Source organism: Adiantum capillus-veneris, chromosome 24, assembly GCF_014529385.1.
Source record: "Adiantum capillus-veneris isolate H3 chromosome 24, ASM1452938v2, whole genome shotgun sequence".
In the NCBI taxonomy this organism is placed as follows: Eukaryota; Viridiplantae; Streptophyta; class Polypodiopsida; order Polypodiales; family Pteridaceae; genus Adiantum; species Adiantum capillus-veneris.
Window position 1 is genome coordinate 93,392,592 of NC_140954.1, and position 21,715 is coordinate 93,414,306.

The following is a 21,715-nucleotide window of genomic DNA, read 5'->3' on the forward strand; positions in this document are numbered from 1 at the left end:
TGCAAGGTGTAGCCTTGTGTGCAGACTGACATATGTCCCATAGCCTTAATCTGATAAACCACGAGTCATCCATTAATGATGACCCAACCATCTCTGAAGCAACCGACTCTAGTGACAAAAAGAGAGAGATAGGCATGATGGGCTCTGATGGATGGGTGGGATGGTGAAAGACTTAATGAGATATATAGCCTACACCATGCAATATTTCTTGGTCCCCGAGAGCGTAGGCCTCACAATAGTGTCTACATATCCGAGCATTGAAGTCTCCCATGATGAAAACTTGCCCCAGTGTAAAGTACTCCATAATCCCTCCATCAAGCATATGTACATTGACTCTCCCCACCACCTTCCCCCTGGTTAGTGGTAGCGAAGTTGGAGTCTATGTGTGAATAACAGAGGGCAACGTGTAATCTCTAAGCGGATCCAAACCAAAGGGGTCTCCGGATCTCATGCTACAATCTGTACCCTACTCTTCCACTCTTGTTTGAAGTGAACAATGACTCCTCTAAAACCTCGGAAAGTATTCTGACATCTACATTTGTAGTGGGTGGACTCTCATTGGAATTTGCGGATCCTCAATAGGCCCTTCTCTGGGTTCTAATGTCTTTGTAAGTAAGGCAATGTCTTGATTGTTCATCAAGTTCTCTAGTCGCTCTGGGCGTGTTCATAGATCACCATTGTGTTTCCAACCTGTGAGGCGTATCTCCTCATGTTGTGTCCCATAGAACATGAGTCTTATGCAACGATCTTGCCATCAATGATGACCCAGCCATTGCGGTATGATGCCTTCTTCCCTTTGTCAAGTACTCTCAATTGCATACCCGTCTATGTTTGAGTTGTAAAAGTGTGAGGTCATCATCTAGGTAGCTGGGAGGCCTGTAATTTCTTTTAGAATCATCCTTTTCCTAATGAAAGAGGTCCTTGCCTCTTTGGAGAAGAATAGAGGATAAGAACATTCTCTTGTTACGTCTTTTCTGGCGCTCCAAATCTTGTTAAAGAGGGGGTGACTCTTCTTCTTTGTACCCAAGCTTCATACATGGTACTCTACCATCCATACCCATTGTGGAGTCTCTCTCTTCCACTACGACAGTGAAGCTTATGTTGAGTCAATGTGTATGTCACTTTCTATTGTCCTCAAGGGTAGTGTGTATTAGGGATTTATTCAAATTCTTGCACTTCCTCCTTCACCTCTTTCTGATGTTCCACTTCACTACCTCTTCTTTGGTGGCCTCCATCTTGTTCTCAAAGCTCTCAGTGATTGCTTTTGTATGCACATCCTTAATGGCTTCTTTGTTCAACTCTACAATCTCCCTTCACATAATCAACGATCTTGGCGGGAGGCAACCTCTGGCTTGAGTATCCCATCTCGTCCTTCATTATGTGTCTTTGATTATTCCATTCTTCTCTATCCTTCATCCACTCTTTGAGCAAGGTCACTTTCTCCTTTCTCCATTCCTTCATCTCGGCCTTGGATGCAGAGAGCCGCTTGTTGGTGGACGTACATGTAGCCACTTTGCTTGCCATCAGGGAAGCCACTTTGCTTGTCATGGAGGCAATGGGGGGAGAAGAAAACCTTCAAAACACCCGGAGAGGCTCGAAGGGACTTGACAAGGCTCAAACGGGGGGAGCCTCGTGTAGGTTGTGTGTGTGTGTGTGTGTGTGTGTGTGTGTGTGAGAGAGAGAGAGAGAGAGAGAGAGAGAGAGAGAGAGAGCAATAAACAAAAACAAAACCCTAAAAATCAGCAAAAAGAGACAAAAGCCTAAAGTGAAGCCAAATTTTTTTAATAAATATATAAACATAAATAGATAAATAAGTAGAGAGAGAGAGAGAGAGAGAGAGAGAGAGAGAGAGAGAGAGAGAGTGAGTCTCTTTTTTTCCTAAGGCTTGAGAAGCAATTCCAACGATTCCAAGATTCACAAATGAATGGCAGGCTGATGGGAATTTTGTCTTGTGAATCCATTTGATAACCTTAAACCAGTCAACAATCTAAAAATAATCTCGATTAATTTTCATTTTTCATGTATATATCCCAAAAAATGTATAACAGTAACATTGACATTCTTCATAAAGACTGACATTCAACCCTTTCATTTTACCACAAGGCACGCTCCATGTGATTATGTGGCCAAGAAAATTGTTCAAATGACAAATAAATAGTCCTTAATAGTTGTAAGTGCCACCTTGCCCTCATTAGAAGGTATAAGGAATTAATCGACTAAAAGCAGTGCTCTACGAGCTTTATATCGACTAAAAATGCCCTGCACTTTGAACTTTTGACGGTAGCAGTTTTCAAAGCCTATAAATCTCACCTGCATGGAATTGTGGAAACGATTACAAAGTAATACTTTTAGAGCTCCAAAAGAGAGACTAAAAAACTTTGCCGTACCAATTAACAGGTCACATGAAGCATCGGTCATAATTAACTGTTATGCTATCTGCTGTCCGTGTTGGCTATCAACGCTCATCTATCATCTACAAACGAAAAAGGCAATCAGTTCTAAACTCGAATCTCACCCATACACACAATTTTTTTGCGTAAATGAGAAAAAAACCATGTATGCTATGCTGCCCATACTCTACCACTCACCCCCAAAACCCAAAGGTTGTAAGCTCTATTTGAAATGCAAAAATGGTGGGTTGACTCAAATTTGTTTTTCTCTCCCACCCCTACTCTCTACCAAACTGTCTATTTTTTGTTGGTCCTTGTGAAGTTCTCCAAGGTTGAAAAGAAACACACACTCTCTCTCTCTCTCTCTCTCTCTCTCTCTCACACACACACACACAAACACACGCGCGCGTGTGCACACCCCTCCAAGGAATGTGCTCTAATAATTTGTTTTGCTTCCTTTTTGAGGAAGGACTTCCTCAAAAAAAGGCCTACACTAGCACAAACAAGGATTTTCTTGGGAGACGATCTTACTTTATCTCAACTAGCACACATGAAAGAATGTATGCCCAAGATCCTGGCTGCCAGAGAGAAGGGAAAACTCGCCTTCTATAGAGGGGGTGATAGTACTATCACTCGCAAAGTGATAGTACTTGACAAGCACACATCATGACGGTGCACAATTTATGGGACCAACCTAAAGCTTGCAGTGTGGAAATGCAACGGCTTGTTACGATTGGATGTTGGAGTCTTCAAGGGTTCCTTCAAAGGGAGGGACATCATTTTCTATTCAAAGACTCATCAGAGTCCCCCTTGGGGGGATTGGATATAGATAGGAGAGCACATGTAGACAAGTGGCTTGTAATGAGCATAGTAGCAGAGGATTGGGAGTAGTAGCAGTGTTATTTAGGGAGGAGTTACACCCTATCATCTAGGTGGTTCGCGGAGACGAAAGTGCCCGCTATATGTGGATCAGAGTTAAGAGCGAAGGAGGGCAAAGCTCTCTACATTGCCATATGTTACTTCAGCACATCTCATTATGCTTCACCCAATCACCATACATGATACTAGATGAGGATATTTGGGAGTTCTCGAGGGATGGAGATGTCATCCTACTTGGGATTCCAATGCTACGACAGCATGTCATCAGGCATCTTTCTTTGACACTTCCGAGGAGATGGTGAGAGAGCTAGACTCCATGGGGCTCCCCAGGAGCTCAGAGGATGTTGAGGAACTTATAGAGTATGGGAGATATCTAATTGAGATGGGCACAACACAAGGATTGGCTATTTTAAATGGCCTTGATAGATACTCCGGTTCAAGCAGCTTCACTTGCTTCCGTCATAGACATGGTGCTAGCACTGTGGATTATATTTTGGCTCATACATCACTTATACCATGCATTCAGGACTTATCAGTCTCACCCAGACCTGTTGGAGTGGATGTAGATTATGCTTAAATATCTTTTGCAATAGATTTTACTTACACTATTGGTGGTTTTCATCATGCACCACATAGCTATCTGAGATACTACTTCTGCAGAGAGACAGATGGAGTTTATATAGAAGAGTCGTATAGTCTTCTAGCATAGTCTTCTAGCAGGGGAGAATCCCCATAGATCATTTTCCGAGCTCAGCCAGATATTGACAGAGACGATACACACGGCAACAATCACAACTTTTCCCCACAATCAAGAATATTTGGTGGTTGGCACATCACAATGCAGCACAAATGCTCACATATGCATGTTACGAAACATAGAAACATATAGCCGCTGATGAACACTCCCCCCGCAAATAACCATTTGGGTTTGAGCCATGAGCTGTTCAACGACTCCCTCATCACTCCTCCCGCAAATAACCAAAAAAGGTCCGGCCCATGAGATATAGAGGCCTTTTTACAGCTCCCCAAACTGTAGCCTGCATCGCTTGGAGGTGTTGAGAGTAACCACAACTCATATTTCTTAATACTCCCCCAATAACCATCCAGGTCCGGGCCATGAGTAACAACAACAACACTCCCCCCGTAAATAACCACAAGGGTCTGGACCATGAGCCCCCGCAAATAACCACAATGGTCCGGGCCATGAGTATGTGCAGGCATTCTCAACAATTCAAATCGGCACCAAGACAGGTTTAAAACAGATACCATCCATTTCAACTGAACAAGTATTCTCAACGTCAGTCGAACTCGAAAAGAGGACTGGTTTTCCATTATAAAGCCTGCACCAAAAATTAGGGTTAGGTTTCTTCCAGAAATTTGTAGCCGCTCGCAGCATGCTCTATAAGCCTTGGATAGAGAGTGTTCCTATAGCCGTGATAGTAAGTCCCAAGAGATAGCAATCACACTGGGCCTCCTAGGTTATCAACTCGGGAAGAGTCCCTCACCCACAGACATTCAAAGTTTAGCAAGATTATCACGCATGATCTCATTCAGCTGGATACTAGAAGAACTTAGCTATCTTCGTCACATGAGTTGGGGACGAAGATCGGGAAGAGTCCCTCACCCACTGACATTCAAAGTTTAGCAAGATTATCAGACATGATCTCATTCAGCTGGATACTAGAAGAACTTAGCTATCTTCGTCACATGAGTTGGGGACGAAGATGGCTTTTTATCGAGACCATCTTCTCCGGACGAAGATGACAGATGATGAGTTCATCTCACGCCCCAAGTATATGGACACCCACCTAACTCATGGCATTATATGTGTTATTGGTGTGTTGCACCTCATCTCACCAGTTGGAGATAGAGACTGGTCAATATAGAGATATACCCCCACAGAGAAGATTGTGCCAGGTTTCCCACAGAGAGCCAGAGACAGAGGAGTACTATATCTGCCAATGCACAACACACTACAAGATCCGCGAGCATTTTCATTGCTTATTCAGAGAGGGCTTTGGCCCCTTATCTTGCATCACGGATTACTATGATCAAAGGTGCCTAGGTCTCTTCTTCATGGAGATCTGTAGACTCATAGAGACTACCCTTAGGAGCAAAAGGCCTACACATAGAAGATCCATACAGAGCCAGATCACTACATTTTACAGAGGGACTATTCGGAATGGCCCACCACAAGTTACCCAATCACACCCTCATTGGGACATTTTCCTTGATCGAGCCATCCACTCACGACATCGGAGGATACCAAGATCTTCACACCGTAAACGAGGTCTACATCAGAGGGTACGGAGCATCATTGAGGGACATCGAGCACGCCGCCCCTCGAGAGCTGACATGGAGGATATTGCGGCCATACTGCAGAGACCCATGAGAGAGCTCATGGCATGATCACCATTGTCTACTTCCCCCGCTGTGCACCTCATTAGCCCTTATGTGATTGTACCCACTTCCCATATGTTTTGAGCTGATGTATTATGTGATGAGGACATTGATGATAATGAGGATATAGGTTTAGCTTACATACCTACCCACTCTAGGTATCCTCATTTATTTTTATCTTTATGTTCCCCTAACACTGTACTAGAGTCACACATGGTTGTAACCTTTTGGTCTCATAGGTCATTTTGGCCTTTTGAAGACTTTAATATAACATTTCATTTCAGTTCATCTCTCTCTCTCTCTCTCTCTCTCTCTCTCTCTCTCTCTCTCTCTCTCTCTCTCTCTCTCTCGCGCGCGCGCGCGCGCGCATGCGCGCGCGGAAAGGTTATCTCTATAAATCTGAGCACAATAGAACACTGAAGATGCTAGAAATAGTCTTAACTCTCAAGGTTGAAAAGAAACTCTCTCTCTCTCTCTCTCTCTCTCTCTCTCTCTCTCTCTACCCATGCTAGTCGAGGCTATTTTCCAGACAGTTTGCCTCATTCAGAGGATGAGAGAGATACCATTAGGTAGACCCACTTACAGAGTCTTCGCGGTCTCCAAACAACTTTCAAAGTGAGGCGAGCAGAAATCTCAGTACTTGTAGGGGAGAGAGTGGTTTGGAGCACATGGATTCGACATGGATAGATTATCACCCTTTTAGTATGACCTGGACTCGCCCTCATCCATCTCTCACACATTGAGAGGAGCACATTACTCAGATAGGATCTATTGCAGCACTACATTAGAGAGACATGGATCGCAGCTAGACAGCTTTTTCCCCCAAAGATTTTATATTAGAGTGAGCACTTCTTGACCATGCTAGATGAGGGATTCATCCATAGACCACACTACATGGACATATACATGCCACATAGTTCACAAGTGGTGATTGGTCAGCTCTGGGTATCAACATACCAGCTAGAGATAGAGAAAAGAAGAGCTGCTCATTAACCCCAACTCGGAGGCTCTGCTAGATTTTCACAAAGAGGGCGACTGAGAACAAGGATCACTTCGTCTGCAGATGTAGAGCATATGAGGGAATTAAAGACAAATGAGGCTCTTTTCATAAGACAGCCCACCCTACGACAAATCATGCGCTAGGTTAACCATTTTCTAGTGAGACTGCTGGCACCAGAGGGTGGCATACAGCCACAGCTTACAGACTTCTTCCAAAGGACCACCACCCTACTGACACCCATCACACAAACACAGCAAAGGGTCACCCTATAGTAGACAGAGATGGTTAGAGCTAGGAGCTCCACGATATAAAGCTTCAAGACTCCATCACATGCAAATCCAAGAGATCCAGATTTGCCGTCACTTAGAGCCCAAGAAAAATCTGTTCGGAGTTGGAAAACTCAGCCATGATCATACGTGCAACCGTTACACCACACCTACCTTTGCACCAGTTCTTACACTCCGAGTTTGACAAGGATTGAGCTAGTTAGCTTGATGCACTTCATGATTGTACTTCCCTGAGCATATAGATGTGCGCACCACTAGAGATACAGCAGCCCCACCCCCCTCTCCACCCCACCCCAACCCACCTTTGCCACATAGTTCAAGAGTGGCGATTGGTCAGCTCTGGGTATCATCACACCAGCTAGAGATAGAGAGAGGAAGAGCTGCTCATACCCCCTAGCTCAGTGGCTCTGCCTGCTTTGCACAGAGAGGGCGATTGAGGATGAGAACACTTTTTTTTTGCAGATGTAGAGCATATGGGAGAATTAGAGACAGATATGAGGCTCTCTTCATAAGACATCCCACCCTACGACAAATCATAAACTAGTTTGGCCATTTTCTAAAGGAGATACGTATGCGTAGAAAGACATTGCAGGCACCTACAATGGCACTAGAGGGTGCTAGACAGTGACAGCTTACAAACTTCTTTCAGAGACCACCAGCCTACCGCCACCCGTCACACAGACACAGCAAGGGGTCACCCTATAGCAGGTTGAGACGGTTAGAGCTAAGAGATGCCCCCAAGCTCTAGCATATAGAGCTCCAAGACTCCACATACAGATCCAGATTGGCCATCACTAGGCAGCCCAAGAGAGATTTTCTCAGATGCTGGCAAACTCATCCGCAATTATACATGCAACCACACTCCCAATTTGACGTAGGATTGAGCTAGTCAGCTTGACGCACTTCATGATTGTACTTCCCTAAGCATATAGATTCAATTTTTTTTTATTCTTCCGGACATGGTATCAGATTCACTATGTTGTAACAGCTTGGTCTCATAGGTCATTTTGGCCTTTTGAAGACGTTAATATATCATTTCACTTCATTTCATTTCTCTCTCTCTCTCTCTCTCTCTCTCTCTCTCTCTCTCTCTCTCTCTCTCAGATGGTATGCACAGATGACTTCATGGTTTCAGACGCATGGCTTCACCATGGACAGGTTGCCCCCTTTCCAGTATTCTCTTCAGGCACCCTCGCTGTCTCTTACACGGGTGGAGATCACTAGACTCATTCGTCAGGACCTGATCCAGCTCGACACCAGGAGGACATGGATAGAGCCGCCTCAGGAGTTGAGCACGAAGATGGCTTTCTATAGAGAGCATCTTCTCCACCTCACAGGAGATGGGTTTGTGATTCGACCCAGCTACATGGACACACATATGTCTCATGGTTTGCGTTGTGCCATTGGTCAGATACGCACATCCTCACATCAGCTCGAGATTGAGACTGGTAGATTCAGAGGGATACCAGCAGACAACAGGATATGCCGATTATGCCAGAGAGAGCCAGAGACAGAGTTGCACTACATATGTCATTGCACAGTGTTCTATGAGATACGGGGGCGTTTCCACTGCTTATTCAGAGAGGGTTTTGGTCCTCTATCTAGGGTCATGAGTTATGAGGATCAGAGATGTCTTGGACTATATCTACTTGAGTTACACAGGTATAGAGACACTTTACTGGGGAGAGCTAGAGAGAGGCAGTCCCAGAGACACATTACAGATTTCTTTTCACTAGATATGGGACAGCCAGAGGAGCAGCCACCACTGCAGAGCTCGTCCCACACTCATTCGACCACTACTGGCACTCTCATCGACCGAGCATTGGAGCTACAGAGATACAGACGACCGCGACTGAGGAGAGGAGCTACACAGCATCGACGGAGACTACAACAGAAGATTCGAGCCATACTCTCTCGACATCCAGAGTGCAGATGAGGATGGATCCTCACCATTTCTTCCATCTTTGTTTCACACACTGTTACATCCAGTTTACCGGGTACCTATTGTATCAGCTGCTACACCCACGTAGTTTTAGATTGTAGTAGTAGTAGTAGTATTTTGTTCCACTTCTAGTTCTTTTCTAGTTCTTTTGTACCCAGACATGGTATTAGATTCACTATTTTGTAACTGATTGGTCTCATAGGTCATTTTGGCCTTTTGAAGACGTTAATATAACATTTCATTTCATTTCATTTCTCTCTCTCTCTCTCTCTCTCTCTCTCTCTCTCTCTCTCTCTCTCTCTCTCTCTCTCTCTCTCTCTCTCTCTCTCTCTCTCTCATTTTGTTAGACAGTGGGAGACATTCACAAAGGGAGATCGCTCACTTCTATAGAGTAGAGACTCGGCACTCAGATGAGCAAGCTTCACAGCAAATTTCAGAGTCCACCTATACTAGAGGTATATTGATTGACTGAGCCATTGAGCTTGGGAGAGCTAGAAGCCCACGACTACAAGGGCCACCATGACATTGACGGAGGCTCCATCCCATTCTAGTACGACATGGGAGACATCCACAGTACGACTATTTATAGAGGTGGACATTGACGATGCTTTTTAGCAACCAACGCAATACATCCTCGAACAGCGCCCCATGCCGACATCCTCAGACATTGATGTTCATTTTAACTTTTATTTTACTTCAATTTATTTTGTTACCCAGACATTGTATTAGATCCACAAAGATTGTATCAGTTTGTTCTTATAGGTCATTTTGGCCTTTTGAAGACGTTCAATATAACATTTCATCTCTCTCTCTCTCTCTCTCTCTCTCTCTACCTTGGAGTTGATGCTTCTGCTTGCCCTGCGCCACCTAGTCTTTTGTGCTAACTTTATCCAGCTACGAGGACTTGCAACAACACTGATGGTACCCAGCTGCGCTAGCTATACCCGCTGTGCCCTCAATAGCCTGCAGGTTGCAGAGCTTGTTGCCTTAACCATTTGCAGCCCAGTCAGTCAGCTGATGTGGTACTTCTTCATGTACGGTAAACTCGCTAGCACTGCAATTTAAGATTCATGAGGACGGACCAATCAATTGACCTCGGGGATGACGATATTTATGAAACCCCACCTAAATCAAAAGCGTCATTTAGGCGGAGGATTCGAGAGAGCACACTATTGCCAGGTTCAGTGAGAGCAGAGAAACTTTCTAGAGTCAAAGATGACTTAATGTATGAGAAGGTCCAGGTGATGATTAAGGCGGAGCTGAGCCTTTTGAGGAGTGACATTGAAAAAGAGATGTATGCGAAGACGGAGACTTACAAAAAAGCTATGTATGCAGATATGAGGGAAGAGTTGGACAAAGAGATGCTTGGTAAGCGTGACGAGATATACACATCACTGAAGGTCGAAATGCTGACTATAGTGAGGGTGACATTGAAAAAGAGATGTATGAAAATGCGGAGACTTACGAAAAAGGTATGTATGCAGATATGAGGAAAGAGTTGGACAAAGAGATGCTTGGTAAGTGTGACGATCATTGAAGGTCGAAATGCAAACTATAGTGAGGACAGAAGTGAATGTAATGGAATGCATGATGCCAAAAAGATTAGAGGCTGCACTTGCTGCTTCTGAATCCTAGAAATAAAAAATGAAAGAACGCATGAATGAAAAGGATGCATTGATCGAAGCACTCAAGGGAGAACTCGCATCTTGTAAAAATACCCCCGAAAAGGAGGGAGAAAATCAACCCTCAATGATAAAGGAGCTCGAAAACATTAAGGAGCAGGTGAAAACTCTACGTGAAGAGGAAGAGCAGAAGGCACGAACAACCTCTTCATGGGTGGAGCACCTATTCAAAACACAAGAGCAAGTTGATAAAGCTAAAAAGTGGATCGAGGACGCAAAGAAAGGAAAAGATAAGGTGCATGAAGCCACAACGACATCCACTATCATCAATATGACAATTGAGGAGGAGCAAAAGAAGAAGACTAGAGCCCTTCATGTAAGTGTTACAGGTCTCAAAGACACTCGAAAAGTAGAAGAAAAAGTGAAAGAACTCTTGAAGCGCATGGGTATTTATGAATCCAAACAGACAAGTGCTTGAAGAGTGGGAAAGAAGGGAAAGGGAAGTGATGAAAGGAAGTTCCAAGTAAAGAGCACTCATTATACGTTTCCCTACGTTGGAAGCTAGGAAGGAATTCTTGAAGAAGAGACCAACATTCAAGCAAACTGGGATATTTTAGGGTGATGACCTCACTCCTACACAAGTAGCACACATGCAAGAGTTGATGCTAGAGATCAAGGCAGCAAGGGAGAAAGGGAAAATTTCTCTCTACAGGGGAGGGAGAGTAGTGGTTTTGGAAAGAGGCACCACATGACGGTGCGAGACCTATGGCACCAACCTTAAAATGGCAGCATGGAATCATGGAATTGTAATGGATTAATGAAGCTAGATCTAGGCGTATTTGAGGATAGCTTCAAGGAAAGAGACATTATTTTTTACTTGGAGACGCATCAGAGTCCTGGTGGCGCATTACCTAGAGTGACGAGATACCATTGGGAGACTACCTGTAGACAGCATGTGAGATCAACGCATAGCGGACGTGGGTCAGGAGGTGTGGCAGTCCTATTTAGGGAGAAGCTTCAGCCCCTCATCAGTATTGTTCGGAGAGATGAGCAGGCCAGATATATGTGGGTCAGAGTGAGAGTGGAGACAGGGAGGCCACTCTACATTGCAATATGCTATTTTGTCTCCAGCACATCTCATTATGCATGGCCCAAGGGGCAATCACCCTACATGATATTGGATGAGGACATATGGGAGTTCTCTAGGGATGGAGATGTCATTCTTTTGGGGGACTTTAATGCCAGGACGGGCCAATCTCAGACAGCTTTCCATGATACCTCAGAGAAAATGTTGAGAGAATTGGATGTCAATGATATGGGATTGGCCAAGTTGAGGAGCACACAGGATATGGGGGATATTTGACAGACATGGGGATTCCACATGTACTGGCCATCTTGCATGGCCTCCAGAGATTTCTAGCATCAAGTGGGTTCACTTGTTTTCCTCATAGACATCGGGCTAGCATAGTGGATTATGTTTTGGCTCAACCCAGTTTTATACCCTCTTATTCAAGACTTTGCAGTCGGCGGGCCCAAGCCCAAGCCTATCGGGGTAGCAATAGTCATGCCCTCCTCATGTTTACCGTCTCATTCATGTTCAGCATAGCTCGACTGGCACAGACATCTACGCAAAGACTGATTCTCTCTACATAGATGGTATATACAGACGTTTATGCACAAACGATCCGGGGAGATCTCTAGAGGAGCTCACTTATATATTGACAGAGACACTGTAGGATGCAGCACTAGAGGCATACCCACACTGAACCTGGGCAGTGACGATGTTCTAGGACCATACCCCGGAATAGCTGGTATAATGAGGAGTGCAGAGAGATGAGAGCCCGACTACAGGGGGAGGTACTTCTAGGAGTCATCACTTACAGGGCAATCACACATTGCTTCTCGACGTTTGGTGCGACGGAAGAAGAGGGCGTTTCTAGCTCGATTAGAGAAGGATTTATACCAGTTGTTTTTGAGCCAGGATTCAGGTGAGGCATGGCGACTGAGGACTCTTCCATGCGCATTCTCCCCCACCAGTCATCACTTCTATGGAGGTATGGGGTCAATATGCATCATCTCTCTACATAGTCTCCGAGCAGCTACCTCTTGCAGATCCGCCAGAGCCATGCCCACACACATGTGCTTTCTTTATTGCCGAGATGGTAAAGAAGACCATTGACAGGATCAGAACCAGGAGAGCACATGATCACGATGGTCTAGTAGAAGAGCATTTTATACATGCGAGAGATCGGCATGCAGAGATTCTAACAATGATGTTCAACCGTGCCATGTGCGAGGGCCTACCTGATACTTGGTGTTTGTCTACTATCATACCTATCTTCAAGTCAGGGGACCATATGGAGCCTAGGAACTACCGCACTATCATGATTGGACACATTGACACAGTTGTATGCATTCATCCTTGAGCGCAGTTGAGTAGATGGGCAGAGAGAGAGGGTGTATGGGAAGCAGGACAGGCGAGTTCAGGAGAGGTTTTTCTACTCTTGATCATATTCTGACACTCAGAGCCATTATTAAGGAGGGGAGATCACATGGGAGACGGATCTATTGTTGCTTTTGTGGATTTCCGCAAAGCCTTTGATACAATATCCTACCACAACGTGGGAGACGTCCAATACAACAATTTACAGAGGCGGACATTAACGATGCTCTTTAGTGACCGATGCAATACTTTCTCATACGATGCCGTGCTGGGCATCCTCGGGCATTGATGACGATGATAATGATGATGATTTTAGTTTTTCACTTTACTTCATTCTCACTTTAATATAACTGAGGAGAGCTGAAGAGAGACAACCGCAGAGACAGATCACAGATTTCTTTACACTAGATACTGTACACCCAGAAGAACAGACAGAGGAGCAACCAACAATGGAGAGGTCTACCCGCACTACTGGCATTCTAATAGACCGTGCATTGGAGCTAGGGAGATCTAGACGACCCCGATGGAGAAGAGGAGCTACACAGTTTAGAAGGAGGCTACAGCAAAGGATTCGAGCCATACTTTTTCGTCGTCCAGAGTGCGGATGAAGATGGATCTCTATGCAGATAGATTTCTACTTCCCTCCCAAATTGTCTACACATTGTATAGCTCAGTTCACGCGATTCACGCCTTTCGCCTTTCACACCTATCCGCTTAGTTTAGGATTCCGCAGTATTTATATCTTGTTATCCCTAGTTTAATTTATTTTGTTAATCTGACTTGATATCAGATACACCGCATTGTAACTTCCTGGTCTCATAGGTCACTTTGGCCTTTTGAAGACGTTAATACAACATTTCATTTCTCTCTCTCTCTCTCTCTCTCTCTCTCTCTCTCTCTCTTCCAAAAGAATCTACATTCCCAATGGAAACCTCAAGGTGATGAACGAAAACAGACACCCCTGTGTTTCACACAATTTTTTTTTCAAAGACGTGCACATGCATGCACATGACCACACACATTTATTTCATCAATGCTTACATGAGTCTATCTGCCAGCTTCCTACACGTTGCCAAAGGTCAACGCCTTGCTTTCCAATCTACTAGTTGTTGCAAAAATTGCATTACCTACAATCCAAGACATGACACTATTACAGAACAGTGGCTCCCTAAACCTTGTAAAATGAATAAGAGCTCTGTTGGACATTCTACCTGTGATGGGTCCTGTAAAGAATAAGTAGCGCAGGTGTCTTTGGAAACCTTAGAGACTAAGATACTACAGCTGGATTCTTTGTCTCTTAATACCTGTGACAGAAAGGGCTTGAGCAACGGCAAGAATAGCGAAGGACAACACATCAATGAGATTTGTAAGATAGAGCAGGAAGACCTGGAAGGCATCTTCATCTGTCCGGTCATCCCCGATGTAGATAGGAAACACCTTGGATGGATTACTCAAACCTGCACGCACGTGTAGAAAGCATTGAAAACTCGCTTTTAACCTCCCCAATGTTGGGACTCAGGCATTTTAATTAACCTATCGCCCCCTTAAAAGATGATGCATTTGCTCCTTTGATAATTTCATGATTATTCCACTCACAGGCTTGCCGTTAAACCCTTCCGGACTCTTTCGGTTATCAAGATAATGCGATTACAAGGCTTTAAAACATCAAGCATGGATGGCATGATAAATCAGAACATTAGACTATGCATCAATGAAATACGAGTAGAATAATAAATGAGAACATTGAGCTGTTCTCATCACTTGATGCACCTCAAGAAAAAATGTCAATGACCCGGCATAATAAACATAAATAGGCTTATAATTATTCTGTTTCAATTGAATTTCACATTTATGGGTCTCCATGATTGATCTATAGAGTAAATATTTCTCCTTTTTAATGGTTGACAACACCACCATAACACAATCTTCAAGGGTTGTTTAGTCCAGCTTACCAAGTGCTTCTATAAGAAATTCCAAAGCCTTTCCCTTGTGCCACTCTATTGCAGGACGTAGCTCCAAAACCTGTTATCCATACTAATATTTAATCCTTCATTACAGAAGCTAAATCTTGACCTGGAAGTAAGCAATTGAGACTGCAATTGAAGACACAAAACTTTAGTGCAGATCCCTCATGGAGTGTGGTCCCGGGATCCAGCACACTTCCATAAAGTTAAAGTGAGTGGCAAGCCCATGAAACAAGAGTCTGATGAGCAGCAATTTATTTTTTGACATTGGAGCTCAGAGTGAAATATTTATTGTTACTTCATTCAAAAATTTTAACCCCTTCAAACATTCCCTACTACTTTCCTTGTAATCCTTTTTGGTTGAATACTAACACTTCGTATGCAATGCAGACGTGCATCGAGGTGCCGTACAACATCACATAAACCAACCACATATGATTTCATGTAAGCAAAACCAAGACACCATACACAATTATATTGATAGAACAAAAAGAGATATGGGTACCAGTACCAAGAAGGTCCTTTCACTGCAAGACAGCATACACATCTATCTTAGTAGAAAGGGGCATGTACTATGGCCCCAGCCACCAGTGTCAAGCAGGTACTTTCACTGCAGGGAAATATTCCCTGACTTCAATACCAAATTTTGAAAAAAAAATCACGCACGCCACACGTTTCTTGTGTGACTCACAGATTAGGCAGAAAGATTGACTAATTACTCATCTTCCATACTTTAATGGAGATAGGGCAGAATGATATGGGTGATTACACCATTGCTTCATTTAGAAGCTTTTTATTTACTATATATAATTGGCAGCAAGCCTCAAGGCAAAGAAAAACCCACAAAGAAGATACTGTACAAAGATAAGGCCAAAACTCAAAACCTAAACTAGAGGGTTGAGATGTCGTGCAACTAGAAACATGCATAAAAACATCTCCAAAGCCTGCAAAGGGGTGTCCTCAATGGTGAAGGAGCAAGGTAATGTCTGCTGGACAGATGTCACATAGAACTGCAGGCTGCAGCAGCCTTGGAATTTGAAGGAACATAAGATCATTTTTAAAATTCCAAATGGATCATACAAAAGCGAAGCCAACAAAGAAAATGGAGGCATCCTCTGAGGGATGAGGCCTAATACCTATCCAAACACCTGCCAAAGCGGACAGGAGGAGGAACTCTGATAGAAGGCATTGAATAAGGCGTGAAAACAGTGTTCGAGAATGAGGAAAATATCAATATAAATGGGCAGGGATCTCCTCTGAATGGCGACAACATTGACATTGCTTGCCTGAGATTTTGCATTATAGCAAGGACACTGCCTATTGGAAGCACTCCAATGAGATATTTCCATAGAGACAAATCTCTCCTTAGAGAAAAGGAAGATGACACTTCCATGTCCAAGCAAAACATTTACACTTTTCCGCATGTGCAATGTCGCATTGCATACATCCACGGCCCAAGAGGATGATTCTATATCTTTTGGTTGTAATATGGGATAACAGAAGTTGCAAATCTGCCAATCAACTAATCATCGTTAAGAACTCAAACGGAGGATTGGTAGAAAAGGTTGAAGCCAATAATGAACCTGATGCCAAAAGGATCGGTAGTGATTGCCCAGCCAAAGTAATGTTTAGCCACAAGAACTGAGACACAGTACCCAGTGTCATCCACGATATCATCAACCAGGTTCACTCCTTGTGCCAGCCTTTTGATGCTCAATCTTGGATAGCGCAATGGGAAAAGCAGCACTCCAATGCAACCGAAAAGAATTACCAGCCACGTCAAACCTGGAATGCTAAGAAAGGTATTACACTTATTTCCAATCAACAATCAGTTGAGTGACATACAGACAACAGCCTGAAAATTTGCCAACGAATGCATCCCTGGAATGAAGTATGTCACTCAACAATCATTTGAGTGACATACAGACAACAACCTGAAAATTTTCCAAAGAATGCATCCCCGGAATGAAGTATGTCAATGGACAAAAGCAGAGAAGTGAAGAACCACACACATGGAAGCAAGAGTTTGTGTCCAATGCTGTTTTCTGAGCAAGAAGATAAAATAAAAAAAGTAGCCTTTTGGGTTAACATATTATGTATAATCTAAATATTTCAGCCTTCCACGACCTAGTGGAGCACTAAGGCTAATGTAAATTGAAATACAGCGAATTCAGGAATTGGGGACGGCATTTTGTAAATTGCAGGGATGCTTTTGGACTCTAGCACATGGCATAAGGGATACATGTTAGCATATGACTTATATAATGGGTAATCATGGATACATGACCTAGTGGGAATTCACACAGATGAGGCACATGTCATAGCCCATCCTCAACATGGATGGTCCGGGTTTACAACATCACGCCGATCCCATATATTTCAACACGGGGGCATGGGTGAAGTGGTTAGGGCACTTGATCTGTCTATTCATAGAGGGCTTTGGCCCGTTGGCTAGAGTCATGACATATCAAGATCGGAGATGCCTCAGGTTGTTTTTGCTAGAGCTGCACAGACACAGGGAAAGTCTCTTGAGGAGACCAGGGAATGGGAGACATTCACAGAGGGAGATCAATGACTTCTTTAGAGCACGGACTCAGCATGAGGATGAGCATGCTTCGCAGCAGACTTCAGAGCCCACTTCTACCGGATGGATATTAGTGGACAGAGCCACTGAGCTCGGGAGAGCTAGACGCCCATGTCTACAGGGGTGACCACGACATCGACGGAGGCTCCACCAAAGAATCAGGACTATTCTAGCACGACATGGGAGACGCCCAGTACGATTATTTACAGAGGCGGACATTGACGAAGCTCTTCAATGACGGATGCAATACTTTCTCGGACAACGCCCGATGGCGGGTATCCTCGGGCATGGATGATGATGATGATGATTTTCAGGCTGATGATTTGAGTCTTTTAGTTTTAGTTTTTCACTTTACTTCATTTTTATTTTTGTACCCAGACATTGGACTAGATCCACAAGGATTGTATCAGTTTGGTCTCATAGGTCATTTTGGCTATTTGAAGACGTTTAATATAACATTTCATGTCATTTCTCTCTCTCATTGGCGGGCTATTTCTCTGAGCAGGTCGAGCAGGTCTGTGGCGCGCGAACAGGAATGGCGGGCTCTCTCTCTGAGCAGGTCGAGCAGGTCTGTGGCAGGCTGAAGCTCTGGGGGGGCAGGTCTGGCGCGAGGCTGAAGCAAGGCAACGGCAGCACGTAAGGTGCAGCTCCACCCCCTCGCAACACCCCCCCCCCCCCCTCCTGCTGCTGTGGTAAGCTCGCACTCAGGTGCAGCAAGGCAGTGGCGGGTCTCTCTCAGCGCGAGTAGGACTGCAGCGACCGGTAACACTACCGCCCAGCACCACCAGCCCCACTGGGAGGGCACACGGACTGCAGCGACCAGGTATGAGCTCTCTCTCTCTCTCTCTCTCTCTCTCTCTCTCTCTCTCTCTCTCTCTCTCTCAGCGTGAGCAGCACTGCAAATGCTGCGCAGGCAATACAGTAGGCTTAGCGCACAGCCCACAACCCCGAGTGCCATCGCAGGCCTTTAAGAGGTGGTCGTGGTCAGCCCTTCCCTGCAGCTGGCCCATCGCGAGCAGCCCACACAGCATCTACGTTGCTTCAACAGTTATAACAGTTTTCAGCCTTCCCATAATTCCTGCTTTGCAACACAGCAATACCACAGTGTTCAACGCGGAGTTCCTAGCGTTTCCTTCGCGAAGAACTGTTGCATCAGCATCTGTCGGTCGGCCGAGTGTTGCATCAGCATATTGCAATAGGTTCGTGCAACCGAAAGTACATACCATTCCGGCAACGGAGTGGGGGGCCCTTGGAGGGGGGTCTGGGACCCCATCTGGTGTATGTCTTTTGCGAAATGGTAAGTGAGCCCAATACATCTCTTCAACAACAAAACATGGAAGCAATCTCCCCTGCACAAGACCCTGCACAGGACACGGAAGCCGTCCATGTCTCGCATGTTTGCAAGTCGCGTGCAAAGGCAACCTTCATGCTCAGGAACAAGCGGATAGCGCAGATGGAGAGGGAAATGAAGGAGTGGAAAACAGAGATGCAAGGATGGTGGAAGGAGAAGTCCAACCTCCTTCAGATAGTCTTCAATGAAGGCGCACAATGGAAGAAGGACAAAGAGAGACTTAACACAGAAATACAAACACTCAAAGAAGAAGTCTCAGCCCTCAAACAGGTGAACCCAAACGGCGAGATACGGACACTCAAAAAAGAAGTCTCAGCCCTTAAACAGGAGCTTGTTGATAGAGTAACCAGTGGACTAGAGAAGGCGAATTTCAGCCCTCGGTAATTGATGAAATCAAGGAAATCAAGGAACAGGTAAGGATGATCACAGAGGAAGAGAAACTGAGTGTGGCAAAGACAGCTTCATGGGTGGAGATGATAACAAGGACACAGAAAAAGGCGGACGAGGCCGAAAAATGGATTGAGGTCGCCAAGAAAGAGAAAGGTCAAGAAACCCCTTGTACACCGACGCTTATCAACATGACCCTCGAAGAGGAACAAAGAAGGCGGACGCGAGCACTACATGTGAGAGTGACCGGTCTCAAGGACATAAACAATGTGGAGAAAGAGGTCACAAGCCTTACATCCATGATCAGTATGGAGAAGCCTTTGCACACAAAGGCGTGGAGGGTTGGTAAGAAAAGTGATGGCACAGGAGAGTCTTCAAAGGGGAGAGCTCTCATACTACGCTTCCCCTCGTTGGACGAGAAGAAGCAATTCTTGAGGAAGAGGCCTACTCTCAAAAAGATAGGTATTTTCCTCGGTGATGACCTGACTCTCTCACAGCCCGCACATATGAGAGAGGTAATGCCAGATATTTCAGCGGCAAGGGAGAAGGGAAAGATAGCCTTTTACAGAGATGGACGGGTGGTGATTTTAGAGCGGCGCAATACATGACGGTGCGAGACCTATGGGACCACACTGAAGATGGCTACCTAGAATTGTAATGGGTCTATGAGGTTGGACGTGGGTTCATTTGAGGACAGTTTCAAAGACAAGGATATTGTATTCTTCTCAGAGACTCATCAGGCTCCTGGACAGGCGATGCCACAGGTGATGGGATACAGATAGGAGACAGCTCACAGGACAAATGCGAGATCTGAGCATGGGAGTACAGGTTCAGGAGGAGTAGAAGTGCTATTCAGAGAGGAACTACAACCATTACTGCATATTGTACGAAGAGATGATCATGCTAGATGTATGTGGGTGAGACTGAGAGCTGACACATGTAGATTCCTATATATTACTATATGTTACTTTCCTCCCAGTACATCAGTGTATGCTACATCCAGAGGGCAGTCGCCTTTCTCTATTCTAGATGATGACATATGGGAGTTTTCTAGGGATGGTGATATCATTCTGCTAGGGGACTTCAATGCCCGAACAGGCAACTCACAGACAATCTTCTATGACACTTCCGATGAGATGCTTAGAGAGCTGGATGTGGGTGAGTTGGGACTTGACAGATGCTCAAATGACAGAGAGCGGACGGAGTATGGGAGATACCTCATGGAAATGACGACTACACATGGATTAGCCATACTTAACGGCTTACAACGATTTCCTGAAGCAGCCGGTTTCACATGCTTCCCACACAGACATGGGGCTAGTACAGTGGATTATGTTATGACACAATCGAGCTTTGTCCCCTGCATTCAAGATTTCACAATGGGAGCCAGGCTAGTGGGCATAGCAGTAGATCATGCTCTCTTGACACTGTCCGTTAAATTTCAGTATAGTACAACCCAGACATCAGGAGGCAGGTCAAACACCCGCTATACATTTACGCCAGAGACTGATTTCGTTTATACAGAGGAGATCTGGGACCGTCTATTGGAAGGCACAATTGGTACAAATGGTACAGGCCTCTCAGTGGAGGAGTGCAGCACTCTACTGACTGAGACACTGCATGGGGCTACATCAATGGCATACCCACACACTCAGCCGGGCAAGAGACGACATTCTGGGAGCATGTCCCAGAATAGTTGGTATGATGAGGAATGCACAGAGATGAGAGCCTAGCTATAGAGGGATCTTCTTTTAGGCGTCATCACTTACAGACAGTCTCGGATTGCTTTCCGACGCCTTGTGCGACGGAAGAAGCGAGCTTACCTAGCTCAGATGGAGCAAGACTTATATCAAATGTTCTTGAGTAGGAACTCAAGAGAGGCATGGCGACTCTTCCATGAGCACTCCCCTCCCCCAGTGATTACTTCACCTGATGTGTGGGGCCAATATGCGACATCATTATATACGGTTCCTGGACAAGAACCCCTTCCAGACCCTACCAAGCCTTGCCCAGCTACGAGCACTTTCTTTACACCTGAGATGGTACAAAGGGCCATCGCCAGGATGAGGACGGGAAGGCATATGATCATGACGGTCTAGTATCGGAGCACTTTATACATGCCAGGGATATGCTGATGGAGGTTCTCGCAGTGTTGTTCAATCGTACCATGTGTGAGGGATTACCTGAGACTTGAAGGTTGTCTAATATTGTGCCCATCTTCAAGGCTGGTGACCCTACAGAGCCTAGAAACTACTGCACTATTATGGTTGGACACATATTGGCACGATTGTATGCATCTATTCTGGAGCAACACATGAGTAATTGGGCAGAGGGCGAGGGTGTACGAGCAAAGGGTCAGGCCGGATTCAGGAGGGGTTTCTCCACTCTTGATCATATTCTGACACTCAGGGCCATCATTGAGGAGGGCAGAGCACATGGGAGACGGATATATTGTAGCTTTGTGGA

The 21,715-nt window shown here is 45.0% G+C and overlaps 2 protein-coding genes across 8 annotated transcripts in view; one reads left to right on the forward strand and one right to left on the reverse strand.

The window, feature by feature from the left end:
• Positions 1–1,988: 1,988 nt before the first annotated feature.
• The window catches only part of LOC147426785 (putative trehalose-phosphate phosphatase C), an 85,156-nt gene continuing 65,429 nt past the window's right edge, over positions 1,989–21,715 (reverse strand). For 6 of the 7 annotated variants that reach the window (XR_015186265.1, XR_015186268.1, XR_015186269.1 and 3 more), the window contains 6 exons: positions 14,916–14,985; positions 14,350–14,420; positions 14,175–14,267; positions 14,005–14,090; positions 2,388–2,473; positions 1,989–2,310 (listed from right to left, as the gene is read on the reverse strand). Coding sequence is in view for 1 of the 7 variants with exons in the window: in XM_086498955.1 (XP_086355081.1) it covers positions 14,043–14,090; positions 14,175–14,267; positions 14,350–14,420; positions 14,916–14,985 (282 nt within the window). In the remaining 6 variants the exon portion in view is untranslated. The remainder of the gene's footprint in view (positions 2,311–2,387; positions 2,474–14,004; positions 14,091–14,174; positions 14,268–14,349; positions 14,421–14,915; positions 14,986–21,715) is intronic. The other variant, XM_086498955.1, reaches the window with a different exon arrangement.
• On the forward strand, positions 20,161–21,348 carry LOC147426786 (uncharacterized). The gene is given in 1 exon segment (XM_086498954.1): positions 20,161–21,348. A coding segment is annotated over 1 exon segment (1,188 nt).